We start from the raw sequence: 19,686 nt of genomic DNA on the forward strand, positions 1-19,686 counted from the left end.
ACTATCGCCCCTGTCACCGCCAATCCACAATGTTGTGGTTTCGTTTTCCCCTATTGAACTCCGTATTCGGACTTGGGATATTGAGCGCCTACAAAGGGCAGTTTCGTTAATGTTCGCGGACAAGCAAAGGCAAAAATTACAGGTTCTCAGTGCCTTTGAGAGAAATCAACGGAGACAGCAGGTGAGTCACCTGGGGGATCTTCGTAGTAGTGTCGTGAATACTTCATTGACGTCAGACTCCGTTGCCTTCCAGGACTCACAAAACCTGGCAAGAATGTCTACGTCCGAACAGCCACTGCCCCGACGCTCAGACGACGCAGCTGTGCACGGACCGGGTGCATGCAGCAGCGAGGCTCCCACCTGGAAACAACAACCAGATTCGCGACTGATTAACGAACCGACCCATTTTTACCGGAAGCCTGGATGTACAAACAAAAACGCTGTGTTGGACGAACATGGTGCGGTTACCCCAGTCGTGTCACCTGCTCAGGAGCGGTATCCAAATAGACGTGCCTTCTGGTGTATTGGCGAGGACGAGGCTTACTTCCATCACTCTCCACTGACGGACCCTATACGCAGGGGGGGTTCATCCCAATATCAAACAGATGCGCAAGCGATGGAAAGTCCTCTTGCGCTTCCAGAAGGCTATCCGAACATCGTTGCGTGGCAGGGATCATGGATAGGAGAAGACTCGACTTCACTGTCAAATGATGTCTCCGCTAGTGGACCGGTCGCAATGAATTTGCATGCAGCCAGTCCTGCTGTGGCGCCAACGAGCTCGCTGGCATCGCCTTTGCTGGGCCTCTGTGGCTTTGCGGGGGCACCGACACAACTGTTGTTCAACCTGCCGTATTTTTCGTGCACAATTTTATATGACGTATTCGAGGGTGACCTCGAAACAAACCGGTCCTTGCCAATTTGTCGGATTTCTGAGAGGAGCCTGCCAGGATCAGGCAGCAAGAATGTTCGTATGACGCCTGATTCACAGACAAATACTGTCGGGGTCCTGTCAGAGTCATCACTGGGAAGGTACGGAGCTGGTAAGCGGTCTCAGCTCCGTTCTGTACAACAATCCCGGAGACCGGCTCGGAAGCGCTGTCAGGCTCACGCCGGTGTGCAACAGGATTCGAGTTCATGCTGTACGCACTGGGTTTGTGTGGGAGAGCCGAGGACTCATGGAGCGCATCCCCTGATGCGGATCACCATCAAACATATTCGGGCGGCGGGAACAAACACACTCCTTCGGTCAGATTACACCCCGTCAGTGGTCGAGTCTAGTAGCGCTGCGACGTTGCTGATTCCGGAACACTTCCGCAGATCTGGAGCTGATGCGAGGTTGGCCCATCGGCACGCACCGGAGTGCAGGCGGACAGTAGAAACGAGTGGTCACGTCAGTACGAGGGACGATACTAAAGAAGACCTAAGCGGGGCGCGGCATCTCTTGATGCTACTTGAGAAACAGCTAGTGCAGCAGAAGGAGGACCTCATGAAGAGGGGTGCAGAAGCTGAAATAATGAAACTCGGTCTATTGTCTGACAATCTACTTGTCAACGGCGAAGCCGTTGTCAAAGTCGAGGCGTACGTCATGGCCAGGAGGTCGCTTGTGAGGAACTCCATGGTAACTGCGTCCCCAGAGCCGGCACAGACTGGGCTGTTACGTAATCCATCTCAAAAAAAGTCTCGCCCTGTCACCAGCAATCCAGGCTCGGAGACGGGTGATTCATCGAGACGAGCTGGATTTGAATGCGGGCTCCAAGCGCAGCGGCAACATGACAAAGTCTGCTTGCCTAATGGGAACGTATCCGCACGGTGGACAAGGGAAGAAGGTTCTCCTGTCTCAGAGGCCGCGCTAGGTGTGCTAACCACAGTGAGAAGTGAACGGAGTGCTCGGGAACGAAAGGAGGATGCCAAGCAACGCATAGCTGTAGGCAAAAGAGTAACAGCCGATCTCCCAAGGACGAGGCAGCCCGGCACTTCTGCGTGGCTGTTGAAGGTCGCAGGCGCGTATGGCAGAACTGGCACTGACAAAGGTGGGGAAACAACGCCGGTTAACAGCGAGCCCTTTTCAGAGATTAACAGCTGTTTTGTGGCAGCTGAACGATGTCAGGGGGAGTTGGAGAGTGCGCAGCGTTGCTCGTCACAACAAACATCGTCTGCTGGACGGGAGAACAGCCTTCCTGTCATGCGAGACATCTATGCGCCGATTGCCGAGCCTCACGTTGAGGTGGAGGAAATATGGGAGCCTATTGTTGATGCATTCGTAGGATCGTTCCGAGCTTCTCTAAGAGCAGATTCTGCTGATATCGTTTTCACTGTTTCGGACAGGCCACTGTCCCAAAAGTCTTTTTCTCTGGTTGGCCTCACTCCCCGCCTGGCACCTCATTCTATGTCACCTTCTTCAGCAGTTGCGGCTGACAGCTTCCGTGCCAAGGCACGACTTGCGGGCACAGCATCCAGTAACATGGAGAAACGGACAGCAACGGAACTGAAATGCGACGGTACCGTTGCCAGCCGTGGCATGCAAGATGCCAGTTTCATGAGAGGGTTTCTGCAGAGCAGCTCTTCGCTCTCTGCAAGCGTTTGTGAAAGGTCACCGGACTTGAATAAGCAAGGTACTGTACGCGTAGCATTCGCGTCCTGGCATTTACAGACTGTGATCCATCTTCTGACGCACCTTCGTCTGGAGTGGTCAAAGGCTGCGGAGGAAAGCAACCGCGAAAACACAGCTTTCTGGGCTCATGCGGCCGCCGAGTGGCTGCTTCGATCTCAGTGGGCACACGACGACCAAGCCATAGATGAAGATCCAGCCGCTGAACGCGTGTCCTGTCATGCTGAAGTTTGCACAAGATGGCCAGTCGTTGGTGACCTACTCTATCCCAGATCCGTCACAAATCGGGGAGAAGAATGGTTTTCGCTCGTCGGTCATGACGAGGGACCTCATTCGGGGTGCCTCCCGAAGAATGCGTCGCTTATTTCAGTCGATAGTCGAGGCAACCAGATTATGCACTTGCAGCCCGGTGAGCGTGCATCGGCATGTAGGGTTTCTTCCGTTACCTCTACTACCTTGCCAGCGTCAGGAAGTCTATCCAGCGTGGGACAGCGGAATGTCGCCTCTAAGAAAGTCCCGAGAGATGAATTGCTGAAGCGCATGGGGCTGACGAGGGAAACGAGTGCTTCGGTTTGGGGTGCCGGCTCGCCCGAAGCGTCTGATAGTTTACAGCACGCCTCCAACGTCTACAACCCAGCATATGAGGGTATGCGCTCGAAAGGTACCGCTGTCAGCTCACGCGAGCAAGACGTTATTCCACGTCGCCAAGATTGTTTGGCTCTGCCGCGTTCGCCTCCTAATAGATTTATGCTTGGTGATGGACGTTATCTAAGCGAGGATAGCCCTCGTGTAATCCCGTACTGCTACCTGCCATGTGTGACCGTAATGGACATCAAGCAGGCGAAGGGGCAGCATAGTGGGAGCGCAGGTGAGTATTGCCTGTCTAGTTGCGACAACAACCCGGGCATCTATCGCCTGCGAGACTTTGCGGTGTTTCTCCACAATGCATCGGGACTGCCTATGCTAATTTCCATCGAACCTTCGCCAGGACTGTTGACTGTAGACACTTTCCAGACGAAGAGAATCGCGTCGGCCTCATCACCAAGGCACAGTTTCGCAGACCCACCAAACGAACGCGTCGAAAGTCGCACAGACAGCAAAAGAAGCAGATCTGTTCGACTATTGGCTCCTGATCAGGTGGTGGCTCTAGACGCTTCGTTTTTCTATGGAGATCCGCAGACTCGAAGTGACCATCGAAGCTGCTTGTTGCACTTCGTAGCCGTGAACCATATGGAGCCTGAGGTAACAACCTCTGGTCACGCGCATCCAGTTTCTGCAGCGCGAACTGCCACTCTGAGAAGGAGAGGTCCACTACCGACAGTACAAAAGATGAGAGAAAGGTCAAGCAACGACGGGCTTAAAAGGTTGCTCAGAAGAAGGAATCGTCTGTGGCTTCACTACGTCAAGACGAAAGGTGGCCGATGGAGGTGTGCGTTTCCGCCTCGTTTGAGAGTTGCCTCCAACCGACAAAGATGCGCCTCAAATAGTCGTGGAGATCGGAGCACCCGCTGTCACAGCCTTGTTCGGGCGGCTCTGGCGACGCCAGAGGTGTGGATGTGCGTGGAGTTACCCGTCGTGCCTTCCGCTGCTGTAATCCGCCTGCCTGTTGTTCAAGGCCTACATGCACCTCTAAATGAATCACCATCAGTGCACACGGGGGGTATGGGACAAATGAACACTCCAGCTACCGTGGACCCTTATTACGAGGATACGTTGAAAGGAGGTGATGCAAGCGACATCCACCTGTCCGTGTGCTGCATTCAGCACTTGCTGCTGGCCCGAGCGGTGGTCAACGGGGGAGCCACATCTCCAGATGAGCAACAGCAGCTGATCACCATCGGTGCTCCTCTGACATTAAGAAACCTTACGCCGTTCTCTCTCGCATGCCAACTGGGCGTGGTCATGCCGCAGTTAAACGCTAGCAGCAAGGGTCAGGTAACAGGGGAGGGGCGCGATCGCAAACGCTTTTCTCGATCGGTTGATTCTTGTGGTTACCTAGAGAAGGATCGTGCTACAACCGGAGGGACAGCTGCCACCACTGTTCACGAGCAGCCGCCTCAGGAGGCACGTGATAACGACAGCGCTGCTTTGCAATGTTTTGATGACGACGAGGTCAACCTTATCCTTCCAACGACAGAGCAAGGCTCCCACAGTCACCCTCCGACATTCGAAAAAACAGAACATGTACAAGCCTGTGGGCAAGCGGGTTTTGCCGGTCCAGAGGACCGACAAAGAACTGCACCCTTGGTGATGCCTGCGATGCCCCGACGCAGCGAGGCGGCAAGCGCGACCCATGTCGTGCCATCGTTAACTCGGGTCCTGAAAAGAAGTCGGAGAAACCAGACCCTCCGACAGTCCGCATCAGCTCGAGTGGGAAAGAGGATTTTCCTACGGGAATTTGTTTGCCCTCCACGGGGCGGTGCCTACAGCTTGTCTGCCATGGCACTTGAGACTGGGGATAATGATTGTTTCCACGACGCTTCACTGGCTCAAGGTATGAAGAGCTCAACCGCGACGCCGAGGGCGCCTGCAGGCGTCGAGCAAACGCCTTGCCCTTCGCGCTGCGGAACAGAGCACGTGAGGTCGATAGGGAAGATCGTTTATATAAGACCACTCAGACCTTTGATTTTTGACGCTTCCACGATGCTGTCTCTTAGGGTGCAGCTTCGGCAGACGGGTGGCTGCCACTCCGGATCTTTTTCAGGACCAGGCAATCTGTGGAAACATGAATGGCAGCGTCAGATGTTAAAATTATCAAACCGTGTTTCCTGGAGTGGGCGCAGAGAGGATGAAGGGAGCCATGTCTGGGCGTCAGGCATATCATTCCAACCTGCTGGAATGCCAGGCGTGTTTGGTTCTATTATCACGCTGCGCGAAGAAACAAAGAAACGGCCGTCGCTAAAAGAGCTCCGACAGTTGTCAACAGTGTCTCAATGGAAAGCAGCATCCCTCAGGCTCCGACGTTCATCTAGCAACACGTCCTCATATTGCATCGGTGATTCCGGGCGTGTTTTCTTGCTCGCGTTTTACTCTTGCACGATGTGGAAACCCGCGGCAGTCACAATTAAAAACAGTGATAGTGAGAGACGCATCGATACCCCGTGGCTTCTCCCACCCTTCACCGCCTGCTGTTGCGGCCCGTCTCGTGACCTCGCGCTTGGCCACAACGAGAAGCAAAGAGACAAAGTTGCGCCTGGTTCGTCAAGTTTCATGCGGTTAGAAGATCTGTTCGACGACTGTGATGCTAAGGACCGAGAATTGCAGGAGCGCTGTCAAAGGAGCACTTGGGTCGTGAAGGTGCCCCTTCGCATCTGTAATCACTTGCCCTTCCCCGTCACTCTGCACCTCAAGGATGCGACAGCTCCGACGAACACGCAACGAGTTGAATGTCACAGTGACGCGACCTCTAAGTGCACCGATGCTGGCAGCAAAAAGGAGAGCAGCGCGTTGCCTCTGAAACCGAGTGGGACGAACTGCCGAGATCCTCGTCACGCGCGCCAGCCTTCGTCTTCTGCTTGTATGGCACCCTCTGCAGCTTTCGGCAACCAGTCACACCCTGATGAATTTCGCCCGCTCGACGAGATGGCTGACCGCAAGCATGGTATGGTAACACGGGTTCAAGCCGCCGCAGCAGCTGCTGGGAGGGGATCCTGTGAAGTCATTGTTCCATCCCTTCAGCAGCGTCTTTGCTGCGGAGTCCATGGCGCCGAGGTATTGCTCGCCTCGATGAAGCTCCCCCAATCTAGCTGGAGCGAATTCTACCGTGTGTGGGGCGTGACTTCGCCGGTGGGTCAAAAGAACTTTGAGGTTGCACATGGCCCAAAGGACAATATCTGGTGCACTGATGACGGACATGCAAAAGGGGCCAGTGCCATGGCGTCGTCCGAAGTTGGTGACGGAGCGACACCGTCCTATGGATCATCTGGAGGCGCACACAGGGGTAATCAGCGCGCAGGTGGTAGAATTGGTATGGCGTATTCGAAGAGCCCAATACATGAAGTCCAAGTGATTCGAGTCGCTGATCTCCACAAGCGGAAAATATTCGAAGTTCGAGTAACTGTCATTTACTCCCCATTTGACCCCATGCTGCCGCCGCATTTTCCGGGGGTAGCGGCTGCTTTGACCATGATCATTTCCGCGCCTGTCTGGCTGTCTCAACGGTGCATTCAAGCACCACTGTCCTTCGTGCCTCTAGCCCCGCCACGTGAGGCAGCAACCAGCTGGGAAAGGGCGAGCGACCTCGCCCGTGGCTTATGCACAGCACCGCAGTTCAGTGAGACTGAATCAATCGCAGATGAATGCTGCCTCGCTAGTGCCAGCGGATACGCCGAATGCGAGGTCGACACCCCACTTGCCATGTACAACGCTGGGCGTTTCCTTACGCAGGGATCACAGCCGAGGCATCGTCAGTCTCGCAGTAGGTTGCTTTGTTCGATAGGCGTGCCAAGGCGAACCAAGTATGGAATAACGGAAAGTGTCTCAGGAAGGAGGAAATGGCGGAGGAGCGTTGTACATGGAATAAAATGTTCAAATGGAGCTCCTGCGATCGGAAGAGCCCTCCCGCTTCCGAGATGGACCTATGTAAAGCCAGTATCGGGCGGCGTTGCGTTTCGCAATCCCTCAAATAATCGCAGCGGCCATGAGGACGCACCTTTGCCGGCACATGGACATAGGGTCAGGCGCTCTCCAACGAGCAGCCGCCGTAACATCAATGTTGGAGACAGCAACTGCATTATCGATGAATCGAGGCGCTCCACTATCAGTGAGCTGACAGATGGCACCATTGCAGCTAGCCTTGCGGGGGTTGGTGCAAGCCCACTCTTGTGCGCCTCTGCGAGCCTGGAGGTCGGCTGCTGCTTCCTGAGACGCCTGGAACAGGCCGCATGGGACGACCATGAACACGGACAAGGTCTGTCACAATGGGGCTCCACACTAGGTGGCTGGGGAAGCCGAAATGGGGGGCGACACCAGCACAGATATCCATCCCAAGGGCGAACGACCCGTTCGGCGTGTTCTAATGCGGCCACATCTGAGAGAAACGAGGAAATGGATGGCATGGCTTCAACCGTCTGCGGTTTTCACGGCCCCGGTCTCCTTGCCTTTCGTGCGTGTCGGGGTAGGGAAAACAGTAAAGCTCATACGACGTCTGATAGCTGGGAAGGGCAGAGGAGCGAGTCTTCTTGTCATGCCACAAATTCCTCTAGACAAGGCAGGGAGCAACTGTTGTTGCCTGGAATGTGCTGGCCTCCGGGTTGTGGGGTCCAAAGCGCCGAATCTGCATTTGACACGGTGCAATGGTGTCGCCGTCGCCTAGCCGCCACAACTGCCATGAACCAATTCATTCTCAGCGCAGGTGTTCTAGATATCCGGGTGCTACTAGATTCTGGTTCTCTGCTCTCGTATTTTTCAGTGTTACACAGACGTGACACAAAACAAGAGGGAACTATCTCGACAGAGCAAGCCGATGGTGGAAGCTCGTGCCTGGATCCGCATTGCTCCGCCTTTTTACCTTCTACCATTTCTCCACCACACGCGGCTCTACCGTTGAGAGTCGGCTGTTACGACATGGTCTTGCAGCAGTCCGGAACGTGTACTCCGGACACACATCTGCTTTGTCTAACGATGTTCCCGGCGTTGTTTCACAACCTCGTTTCTTCCTCTCTCCCTCGCTCAACTCTTCGCGGAGCTCCGAGGGCCTCGTTTGTGTCTGGCTCCAGGCTGACTCGAGCTGGGACATCCCTGTCCTTGTACGGAGCATCGGACACCTGGTCGGAGAATGAGCACGCCGACAACAGCAATGGTGACGCGAAGGAGGATGAGATTTTGCCTTGTCTGTCGACTGCGACTCCGCTGCCAGCCGAAGAAGATCGCTCTGCGGCTTCCTTTCCCAGAGCAGCCACATCGTTCCCCTGTTACGTGTCATCGGCCACTTCGCTGTCTACTGCCCTTTTGTCAGCGTCCTCTTTGCTGACAGCTCGGTCGGTGTTGCTCCAGTGCGTGCCTCGGTTTGTCTTCATTAATTCTCTAAATGTGGACTTGGAGATTCGGCAGGCTAATGTGAGCGTGCCTTTTGCCATGCTTTCTTACTTCCCTCCTGGATCTCACAGTTACGGGTTTCACGACCGCGGCAGCAAGGATTCCCCTTCAGCATTCGCTTTGAATCGAAGACGCGATTCCGCGATGTGGCCCGATAGGGGGGTTGGTGGGTCTTTCGGTATTCCAGGTGACGACGATGAAGTTGAACAAGAGATGTCCTTATTCAACACCGTATTCATGACTCCCTCGTCCCCCATTCTCTTTTTGCCAAAGGGTGCTGCAGCAGTGTTTCATTTTCCGGATCCAACAATGCCGTACGCCGTCAATATTAGACTAGCGTCTCACACGTACTCCTCACCCCAAACGACCAGATTCCGTCGACCGCAGACACATAACCTGCACGTGCATCAGCCGGATATCTACCGCATGCTCAATGCTGGAGACCACTCCATACCATCTGATTCTCCTTTGCTGCTGCCTCATCCTTCATTTGAAGGAATGCGTCTTCTTGACGTTCTCCGCGAAGAAAACATCCTCTTCATGCAAGATCGTTATTGCCGAGATGGCGCGGCCGCTGCGCTGGCAGCCGCCAGTGATGGAGAGCATTTATCAAATTCCCGCGGCAGTGCGAATGGTAGTGTCGCATCCTGGAAGGATCAACAGATGCCTTTGAGGAACACTCAGGCCGACGACAGTTATCATAGCCGGGAACCAGCTGAAGATGTAGGCGATATGCTTGGTGGCATAAGTGTGCACTCGCATCGTGGCCGAATCATGCCACCTTGGAAAGGAGATGAATCTATGCCAGATGCCACCAAGCATACTCAGTTCCACGAAGGACGAGGAAGCCAGGGCTGGAGTCGAAGCAGAGTCGACGCTTCTTTCCCATCAGGGCATCTTGTCAGTGTTGATGATCGTTGCGGCCTGGAAAGTTACCCTTACTGGCACCCACTTTCGACGGCTGAGGGGAGGCTTGCTCTATATCCCGTGCCAGAGACGGATGGCCTTGAAAGTGTCCGAACAAAGCCTCAGCCGCACATTCCGCTTCTGTATGATGAGTCGGAAGGAGATCTGAGAGATTTCAGGCGACCTGTGGGAGCTGTTCGAGCAGAATGGGAGGAAGCCTGGGGACACGAGCCACATGACGTGCCGCGACGGCGAACAACTTTGGGAAGAAGCGCGAGAGATTCACAATCTCTTTCTGTTGATGCTACGCAATTGCGACGTTCTCAGTCCGCGTCACTTGCGCTGGAGTGGAGCTCCCGTGTTGCTGGTCGCCAAGTGCCTCAGCAACAGACAGGTATTCCGCTCCAAGGCTACAATAGCAAGGGGGTGGGCAGTGGCGGTTCTCTGTTAAATGCTTCTTCAGGCCATACGAGCACAATCGATGTGGACGCTACCAACGCGCAACGTGGACAGGCCTTCCAGACACGGGACCCTGTGACCTCGACGCTATTTGGTCGGAATGTCTCTTACGGACGGGACGGCACATTCTCTCCGGTAGGATATCGTGCCCAGACGTCGTGGACAAACCTAGATCGAATCGGTGGGTTGCATGCGCTTCGCCGCCATTGGCGAGAACGAGGAAGAACCGCAGTCTCCGCTCGCCCTGATTCTAAGCATCATTTCGGGACAACATTTCAAGTCATCGGGGATCACGGGGACGCCAGACGCGTGCGAAATACCTTACGGTGCCCAATCAAATTGGCGGATACTGTTAGGCGCCGCAAGTGGCCCTCAGCCAAACTTCGAATGTCTAGACTGTGGAACATTACTTCAGATACTCGATCAGGCGACCTTTGGGATACAGTGACTCAATGCGCCGGCCCACAAGAAGGTTTTCCGGGGGTTGCTTCTTCACACTTGCGCCTCGGCACTGGGTCAATGCGCAACCTGTGGCAGTCCGTTCGGTCTCCGCCGCCTTTAGCTCACTCATCTCCTCTTGATCGCGACTTCCTCGGAGCGGTAGCATCGCCGGCAGGTGCTGCCACTCGGGTCGAGCCGAGTAGGCGTCCGCCTCAGGCCTCTAGTGTGACTGTAGGTTCATCGAATCGTACAGGATCTCTCACCAGTGAACCACAACGCCTCAAGCGCACCCTTTCTAAACTAGAAGGCACACACAAACAACCACAAGGCCGGGAAGAAAGCCCTTTGGGTCGCGCGTTTTCAGGTGGTCGGTTTGCACCTGATCGCAGTAACGTCGTACCGCCGAGGCTCTCGTCATGCGGCTCCTCCGTCGTACTTCCCCGTCATCCGCTGAGACGTTCCCGTTCCTACCTTTCATCAACTTCACAGACTTCAGAGGAGTGCGCGTCATCGTCAGGAAACCGTGTCTGCGCAAGCACTTTTTCTCGTAGTGGCAACGGAGCGCCCCATCGTTTCCAAACAACTGGTCACTGGTCAAAGGGATTCTCTGACGAGCGTCTTCCCGGAGTGCCGCTCCTTCCCTCGTTGTCGCCTGAGCACATTTGCCCCCCGCTGCCGTACTTTCTCTGGACAGACTGCCTCTATGTTTCTTGCCCGGCCCCGGAAACGTCGGCGTACCGCCGCATTGATCCTGTCGTGGCAGCAGACATAGGTAACGAAAAGATTTCGCCACGTCGTTTGGACGTCTCCTCCAGCTATTCGTCATATGGAAGCAACTCCGCTGTATCTGGGATATTGAATCCTCTCCTAACGACTTGCAGGGGTCCTGACATCGCATCCAGGAAGGCGGCCTCCGCAGAGGTAGGAGGTAAGGATGCAGTTTCACACGCGGTGTCAGCAGACCCCGAATGCTCGGCGGAAGCAGCTCTGGCTGCAGCAACGCGCAGCAGCAGTCAGAGCTTTCCAGTCCTCGACTGCCTTGGTAACCTGTTTGCCGCGGTCGAGGCGACTATCGGAAACAGCGACGATGGTAAAGGTGGCATTTGCTGCGTGACATTTTCTGCGGCCCGAACGGCACCAGTGCATGTGGAGAACCACCTTGAATCATCCTACATTCTCGTGGCCACTAGCTCTCCAGCCTGTTTCACAACCGCTGCGTGCGCCACATTTGCTCCTGGAGCCTCGGAATGGAGGGCCACGAAACGGAACCGGGTGACTACGACCGCGGGAGAGTCGTCGGACAGTGGGAACGCTGGATTTCGGAAGCGTCACCCCCACATTGATTCGGATTGGTCTGACGGAAACTGTGGGCCTCCGCCCGTGTGCATTGCGCCTCGACAGAGCAAGCCCTTCTGGCTGCAGCGAGCTCTGCCTCTCTGCCCTGCCTGCGAGGCGGCGGACATCGCTGCAACAAGTGCGTCAAGGAGTGCAGCCGCGGCTGCGGCGGCAGCAGCGTCCGCCGCTATCGAAGCAGATCGCCTCGTCCAGGTCCGTGCTGCGAGATCGGCGACAGTGAAGAGGCTCGACACGGAGCGCATCAAACTAAAGGGTGGTCGTCGTTGTGTGGCACGCCATAATAATAAACGACCAGCAGGATTCAGGTTTCCAGGTGATCTGGATGAGAAGCAGAAAGGACGTCGAGTCGCTTCGCGCGACAATGTATGGAGTAGTAGACGGACAAGCGTGGCACGCCCGAGTGGATCACTTCGAAGACCCGCAAGTACTTCCGATAATGGATGTAGGAGGGCCATCCCACGAGGCGCGCACCTTCACGATGGCTCTACGGATGATGATCCCGAGGAGTGGTATCACAGTAGCGTAGCCATGACGGATTCCGGTATCTCGTGTAGCACGCCTGTGGTAAGCGAGGACTGGCACGGGGATATGCGCGAGTTAAGCGTCGACTCTGTTTCCTCGTTATCCTCTGAAAGTTGCAGGCGAAACACGGTGAATGTCCATCGTGGCTGCACGTCATCCTCGTTCGAAAGTGACACCCTTTCAGACCGTTTTCTACAGAAGCGGGGACGATTCGGAGGAGATGACATTTCGCTGGAAAACGGCTCCGTCAGCGATTTCCTGTGGCCTCCCCCGGCACTTCGTCAAATTCAGAAACAGTTAGAGACAGCTTTTGGGGAAGGGATAAAGAAATGTCAGCAAACTGCCGCTGCAACAGCCGGAATCCTCAAGCAGTCGCTGCAGTGGCCAGAGTTGACAGACACCGAGGATCACATCCGCCGGCTGCAGGCCCTCCCAGCCACGCGAAGTTGGGGTCGACAAGGTGTGCTACGCTGGTTTGAAAAGCTCGAGGCAGCGGAACGGCAACCAGGTCAGCCTATTGAGCATGTCGCGAATTGTCCTCGACGCCGGTTTTCAACGAATATGGCGGCAACTAGTGGTCAGCCCGACCTTGCCGGTAGCGTGAGGACTCCATTAGATCGAACCGCAGAAGGGAGGTCATGGGGCACTAGCCCCTTTAGGGGCGCCGAAGAGTCTGGAGGGACGGCATGTGAAGCTGCCGCAGGCACAGCGGAAAAATATGACGGAACCTTGAATATGAACTGCCTACGAGAGAAGTTGTACATTCAGATTGTCGGCGAGGACGTGGCATGGGTTGAGGTGGATGTTTACAAAAAGAAGACAACAAAACTTGTGCTGCAAAACCCTCGTCGAACATTCTACTTCTACTCCCGCACTGAGGGTCGCACTTCCATTCTCAGTGTTTCCCATGTCCCTCCACCAGAGTCCCTGTCAGTTTTGAATACGCCGGAGAGGGGAGGAGCACGGACGAGTCAGGAGAAGGCCTCTCTTGACCCGTCTGAAGGTCTGTCAAGAAGTGAGACAAGTAGTGAGGAATCACTCGTTACTGCGCACGGCAAAGGTGCAGCCCAGAAGGACAATATCCCGAACCAGCGCACCACAGGTGCAAACAGAGACGATCCTGCGCAGTGGTCTGGGATGGAGGGTATGGCTGAACCGGTCATACCCGAGATTGACGGTGCAGGGAAGCGGATGCACCAAAAAGAAATGAAGGGTAAGTTCAGACATGGCTGGACACGACACAGCCAGTCGCACGTAGCCGTTTGTACGCAGGATATTGGCAGTAAGACCGGTTTGGCTAGTAGCATTGTTTTCCGACAGCTTATAATCTTCTGCAGTCAAGAGTTTCTGTGAATGCTTTCGGTACCTGCTCCCTGCTGTGCTGATGTTCTTCTGCAGTGGCCCTTCAGTTGCCGTGCCTCTCGTTCTCCTTTATTTTCGGTTCACCGCCCTCAGCCGTTGATCGAGCGATGGGTGTGTACCGGAATCCACGGGAGGCATCGTCGCAGGCGTTAAGCTGTCCTTCACAATTTCAGCTGGATGTGCGGTCCCTCAAGTTCAGCATCACCAGCAGGTACCTGGTCCCGTACAATTTCGCTCGTATAAATGGGTCCGGGGGAAGCGGTGGACACGCTCTTCTCGCGCGTCACTTGTGCAGCTTCTCTATTCAGCAATTTCACCTTTTCGACTTCTCTCCAGAAGCTACTAACTTCCCAGTCGTTCTTGCCCCTGCCTCGCGTGCGTACTACTCGGAAGGCACCGCCGCTGCCACTTTCCCCGGGGCAGCAGAGTGCGAGAGCATCGGCAGGCAGAAATCCGCGTCTTTTTCCGGAGCAGATAGGACCGGCATTCTGCCAGTTTCGAGGCGATGTGTTCGCAGAAACAACAGAGATGGACTCGTTGATGACGCGGGTCCCGCTCGGATACAGGACAAGGCATCTGCGGCAGCAGAACTGCACACGGACCCAGCTACTCTGCGCATTGACGTTTTGGCTTCTTCCAAGCGACAACAGGGGTATCCTGGAATGTACCCCTTCATGGTGTACGTTCAGCAGAGCATCTGTGACCTCCGCGTTTCCTGCGCTCCTCTTGTGATCAAAATTGATATAGGTCGGATCCTTTCAGCTCTGCGCGACTTTCTCGAAATAGCCCGGGGCACCGCATCACCCCTTCTCCTTCAATTACAGTCTCGCCCGTTCCGCCTACCCGCCGGTTTGCAGGACAACTTGAATATCTCGACACGAGCGGGGATAGTAGGCACGCTCCTGCCCGAGGTGGCGGGAAACATTGATCGTGTCTCATCAGAGTGGTTCTTTCCTCCAGGTGTTATGTTTCAAGAAGGCCGCCGGCGTTCGCCAACGTCCTCCCTGTCTGCACACCGTTGCTTAGTGACATCGTCCTGGTCCGGTACCGCAGACGGAGAGTCGACAGCATGCTGCGCCTTAGCGCCAGCTGCTCTTGGGCGACAGAATCGGACGCAGGACGGTTTCTGTCTTTCCTCTTTGGAGAGATCAAGCAGCCCTTCAGCAGGGCCTGCGCATACTGCCTCACCATCAGCTGTGGCTAGCTTTCCGTCCTTCTTCTTCACTTGTTTCCCGTCTGCGTCTGTGCCGGCGTTCGGTCCATCATTTACGCCTCCAGCCCCGCCAGCGACTGAGATCACAGAACTCGCCGTTGATTCACTCTACATTGACCCCGTTATTTTGAGCATATCCTTTTTCTTTGACGATCTTCTGAAAGGGGCAAGGGAATCGCGGTCCGCGCAAGTCATGGTCGAACAACGACGGACAGGCATTTGTCACACTGATCTTAGCCCTCAAAAGAATCCTGGTGAAAAGACGAACGAATCAACTCCTGGGCAAATGGCATTGATGGGAGGAACGTTTTGGCTAAGAGAAGCAGAAGATCCTGCCAAGACGGAACGTCGCATGCTACACCAGAAACTGCCTCACGAGCATTCAGTAGCGGACCGTCTGTTGTCTGTTTTCTTGCGGTCGCTGAATGTTGACAACGCCGTCGTCAACATCCGAGACTTCTCATTCGAGTACGCTGGTCTGCCGCTTTCTCTGGTTTTGTTTTTTCTTACCCAACACTTTCGAAAACAGCTCACGACGGCTGCGACCACCACTGCGCTTTCAACTGGCGGCCTTTTGAATGTGGGAGCTTGGCAGGACCGCATGAAGGCCTTTGATGCATTCATTGCTACAGTGTTTTCTCCCAGTGCCGACAGTCTCGAAGCGTCTTCTGTAATCAATGCGACATCCCTTCCGGCACAGAGAGGATACTGTACCGGGAGGCCAGCAGACGCCCGACATGAAACCATACTCAGTATCCGTCGGCGAAGAGGAGAAAACTCCCACTTCGTGCCGCCCATGAGGGTCGATCCAAATGCTCTCGCCTCAGCAATCCGAGCAGACCCTGATCTGATCAGAAGTAACGTGCTCATGAGAGCAGAAGCTCTCGGCGCCGCAGCGTCAGTAATCCTTGAAGGTAACCCCAGTTTCATTTCATTTTCGGAACTAGCAAAGGGTTACCCGCGTAAAAAATCGGTTGATTTCTGGCCTCTTACAAAATTCTATTGTGCCACAAAAACACCTGCTGGTTACGCAACCCACCATAGGCACGGTAGACGCATTTAAAGCGTTCAACCTGACCGGTATAGAAATGCGATGCTCTGTCGGTAGTAGCCTTGGTTTGTGCTGCATTGTACAACTGCCGTACCCGTGGCATCTCATCATAAGTCGTTCAGTAAAGCCAGTCGCAACTTCTCTGTTGTTGCGGATGTGTCGTTGGAGCAATCGCCATCGCCTTGCAAGAGCGGGCACGTTTTTCTAGAGAGGCGCATCTCCTGTCAGGCTACTCTTGGTACAGCCTATGGTTGTGGCAACCACCAGGCTTTGACAGTTTTCAATCGCCGCCTGTTGTTTCAACAACTGCAGAGTGTTACGTCTCTGTGCGTTTTTTGTTCAGGTCTCGCGGATGCCGTTTCGCGTGTGTTCGGCCTCTACGGCGCCGCAGTGCTGTCTGCGTTCATGGATATGTCCCACTCCAATATGGAATCTCGTGGTGGGCATGGCAGTATTGCCTCATCGGCCACCAGGACCCTCCAGCTGATGGTGCCGGCTCCGCAAACAGCCGGGTTGGCTGATGAAGTGCGGGAAGTTCAGCGACTGCCTCCGGCACTGTTGTTTGAAGGTCTAATACGAGGATGGACACGGCTTGTGCAAGATTGCGGAGACGCACTCCAAGGTGAGGAGTAACTGACCGCTGGGGCAGCTTCAGACGCGTTCGCTTTGCAGTGCTAGAATGTCCATCTAATCTCCGACGCTGCAGCGCAGACGTTGCGTCCAGACTCGAAGCATTTGGAGCCACCTGCTCCGCGGCAGCAGAACGCATGTTTAGCGCCCGCCACGTTTGGTGTGTCCCGGCGGTGCTGGAACCTATTCCCGGTTCCTTATGCTCCTGGATCACCGCCAGGCGCCCCTGTGCCCAGCAGCTGTATCAGCCTCACTGCGGCATGATCTTCCATTCCTGTTAGCCATGGGGAATGTGCTTCGCTGCCAGCCGAAGCTCACTTGGACCGTGAACCTTGTCTCCAGTTCCGCTGCCATCCAGCAGTTCCGTTTATGCAGTGACACCTCGCATTCTCTGTACGAGACCGCTGCAGACGTTTCACGGATTCTCAATAAGTTGTTTATGAACTGGTGTCTGCAGATTTCGTGAGGTACCCTTTGGTGTCGGCGTCGACCCACGGCGTGGGACGTCTTCCCGGCGCCGTTCTGTCAGGGTGTCTGTCACTGATGCTGAAGCCGCTCATAGGCGTCTGCGAGTTTATAGCACTGTCGGCGTCCGGATTGCAAAACGAGCTCCGGCAGCGCCGCCCTCAGCTGAGTAGTTCGCAGCAGCTCCTCCTGCAACAGCTGCTTCTGCTGATGCGTGGGAGTCCGGTCGGAGGTGGGGCAGCGCCTGCGCCCTTCCTGGGCTCTGCCACTATCGCTCCTCACTTTATATTAAGCACGAACTCTGCGCAGCTGCCCATGCTTTCCCGGTCGCCAACGGCCCCTCTGTCTGCTTCCTCGGCTGCGTCAGCGGCGCTTGCTTTCGCCTCGTCGTCTTCGTACACAAACCTTCTACCTCTGCCGCGCATGCTGTACGGTCCGGAACGCGTTTTGCAGCCCTACGACTCACGCGACTCCTTCATCCAGTTGATGCTGATGCAGCTCCCGGCGCTGCGAGGACTTGCATACACAACTCATGCACGGGATCGACGACCCCCTGCCGCGGCTGCCGAAGTCGCTCACGCCATGGGCATCGCATTTAAGCGGCACCCAGAGATTGGACCAGCGCTCTGGAAGGCTCCGCCGTCGGAGGCGTACCCGGAGATGCCCTCTGGTCTTCTCGTGGAGGCGAGACACGGCAGCCACGAGCGTGGCGGTCGGCGACGAAGTGGGTACTGTTCTGCTGGCGTCTTCATTCTTGTTATCGCAGGAGACACGTGTTTCGTGGTAATAGGGTGGCCTCTCGTCGTTCTATTGCGTTTCAAAGTCAAACATATCTCAAGTGTACACTGCGTGCAAGTTCCCGCGCGGTCAGTCCGGCCGCCTCCTGGAGAGAATGCTTCGTCTCGTGGCAAACAGAGGTCTCGTAGGGACTGGCGCCGAGACAGCGGGGGTGGTGACCCTCTCGCCACCACTCCAGCGCGGCGAGAGCCGGATCAGGCAGATGAGAAGGCGAACACCGCTACGGCCACTCCAGACAAGAACAGCAAGGATCCAGGCCTCGAATATCAGCTGATGCCCGAGACGTCCTTCCGCCGAAAGCGCGGACCACAGTCCAGCCACCGTTGCCGCGTCGTTATCTGCGTGGCTATGGATGACGAGCTCAGTGACCAAGTCAGCCGGTGCAATGCCGCGGTCTCAGCAGCTTCTGCGTCGATCGCTTCCTCTCATGTCGGTGCTGCCGGAGCCCTGAGTGCCACAAGCAGGGGGATAGGTGGTCCTTTCTTCGGAGCAGGATTTGCAGCTATCGGACGTGTCTGGCAGAAGTCCGTGGGTTTCTCGCAAGTCTCTCTCGACGACACAGACGGGTCAGAGCAATTCGAACACCCAGCGGCCATGCATCGTCTTTTCTGGGTCGTAGATGTTTCGCCTCCTACACAGAGAGAAAATGTGGGTGACTTAGCCTCTTCAAGCAGTCCGCGACCAGCTGGCAACGAATCGCGCCCCGTGAGGAATTCCCAGTTCCGTAGTGGACTTGCAGAGGGTGCAGCGGCAGACTCTACTTCCCTGCCAGTTGACGAATCTGATCAAGAGAACGATCATGCGACCGGCTCTCCGCTAGTGCCAGGCAGAGCCAGCCCTTCCGGGGATGGTGAAAGGCGGCGCAGTATCGCAGCCTCAACAGTGTCCAACAAGGTAGGCCCGCAAACGAGTGGCAGGACGGCCACGAGTCCGAGAGTTGGCCAAGATGGAGGTGGCACAAGAGACGGCAGAAGCTTGCGATGGATGGTTCTCCAAGTAAGCGACAACTTTGAAGGGGCTCGATCAGTACGCGGTGACTTATTGATAGCTGGTCACGCAGAGAGGCTAGCGGTTTTCTCTTGTTTACGCCTTACACCGAGAGACTGTGTGGAAGCAGGGTCGGCGTGAATAGAAAGACAATGGATCAATGGCTGTTGCAGGAATGGTGGGGGGGGGGGGAGGTTCCGGTGTGATGTGGTATAGGAGCAGACGCCTCAAAGTCTGAGACTTCTTTACTTTCTGCCGCCACAATTGAAGTAAAATGTGCACGCTCAGCGCCCTAGGATAGAGTGCTTCTTTAGCCAAGCAAGAGGTTGTGCAGCAGACGCCATCGTATGACAGTAACGTTTTACCACACGAGTGATACTGCGGGAACCCTCGCCACATAGTGAAAAACCAAGGCTGTTTCGCATATTTCTGAGTGTGCCCGCGCGTGAAGCTTCGCTGATGCATTGCGTCTTTCATCGGATCTATAGCATGAGGGCCAAGGCTGCAAAGCTGTCCATATCACCAGTGCTTAATCACGTTTGTCTGTTTGATCCGAATCGTTTCTCGTAAGCCGGAGACCGGATTATTTCTTATGACTCTCCATGGTTTTACCGTCGGCTCTCACAGCGCCGTGTCGCGCTCTGCATTCTCCCTCTGCAGCTCAACTCCGTCGATGAAGACAAGGCCCAGGAGTTCAAGAGAGAGATCGTTCGGGTGAACGCGTTGTCTTGTTGAAGCCAACACTGAACGAAGGTTGTGTTGCTGTTAGTCTCGTGTCTAGACGCGTCTAAAGCCTTTGGCAATTCCAATGAAAACGGAAACACGACGCGAGATACCTTTATATCCATACAG

The 19,686-nt window shown here is 55.3% G+C and overlaps 1 protein-coding gene across 1 annotated transcript in view; it reads left to right on the forward strand.

The window, feature by feature from the left end:
* The window catches only part of TGME49_225745 (hypothetical protein), a gene marked incomplete at both ends in the record, with an annotated part of 38,402 nt that extends 18,833 nt beyond the window's left edge, over positions 1-19,569 (forward strand). The window contains 5 exons of the mRNA XM_018780111.1: positions 1-13,541; positions 13,727-15,817; positions 16,298-16,576; positions 17,042-18,843; positions 19,495-19,569. The exon at positions 1-13,541 is cut by the window's left edge and continues 18,833 nt beyond it. Coding sequence (XP_018636005.1) covers positions 1-13,541; positions 13,727-15,817; positions 16,298-16,576; positions 17,042-18,843; positions 19,495-19,569 — 17,788 coding nt within the window. The remainder of the gene's footprint in view (positions 13,542-13,726; positions 15,818-16,297; positions 16,577-17,041; positions 18,844-19,494) is intronic.
* Between the last annotated feature and the right edge of the window lie 117 nt (positions 19,570-19,686).

The sequence above is a fragment of the Toxoplasma gondii genome, chromosome X (genome assembly GCF_000006565.2).
Source record: "Toxoplasma gondii ME49 chromosome X, whole genome shotgun sequence".
Classification (NCBI taxonomy): Eukaryota; Apicomplexa; class Conoidasida; order Eucoccidiorida; family Sarcocystidae; genus Toxoplasma; species Toxoplasma gondii.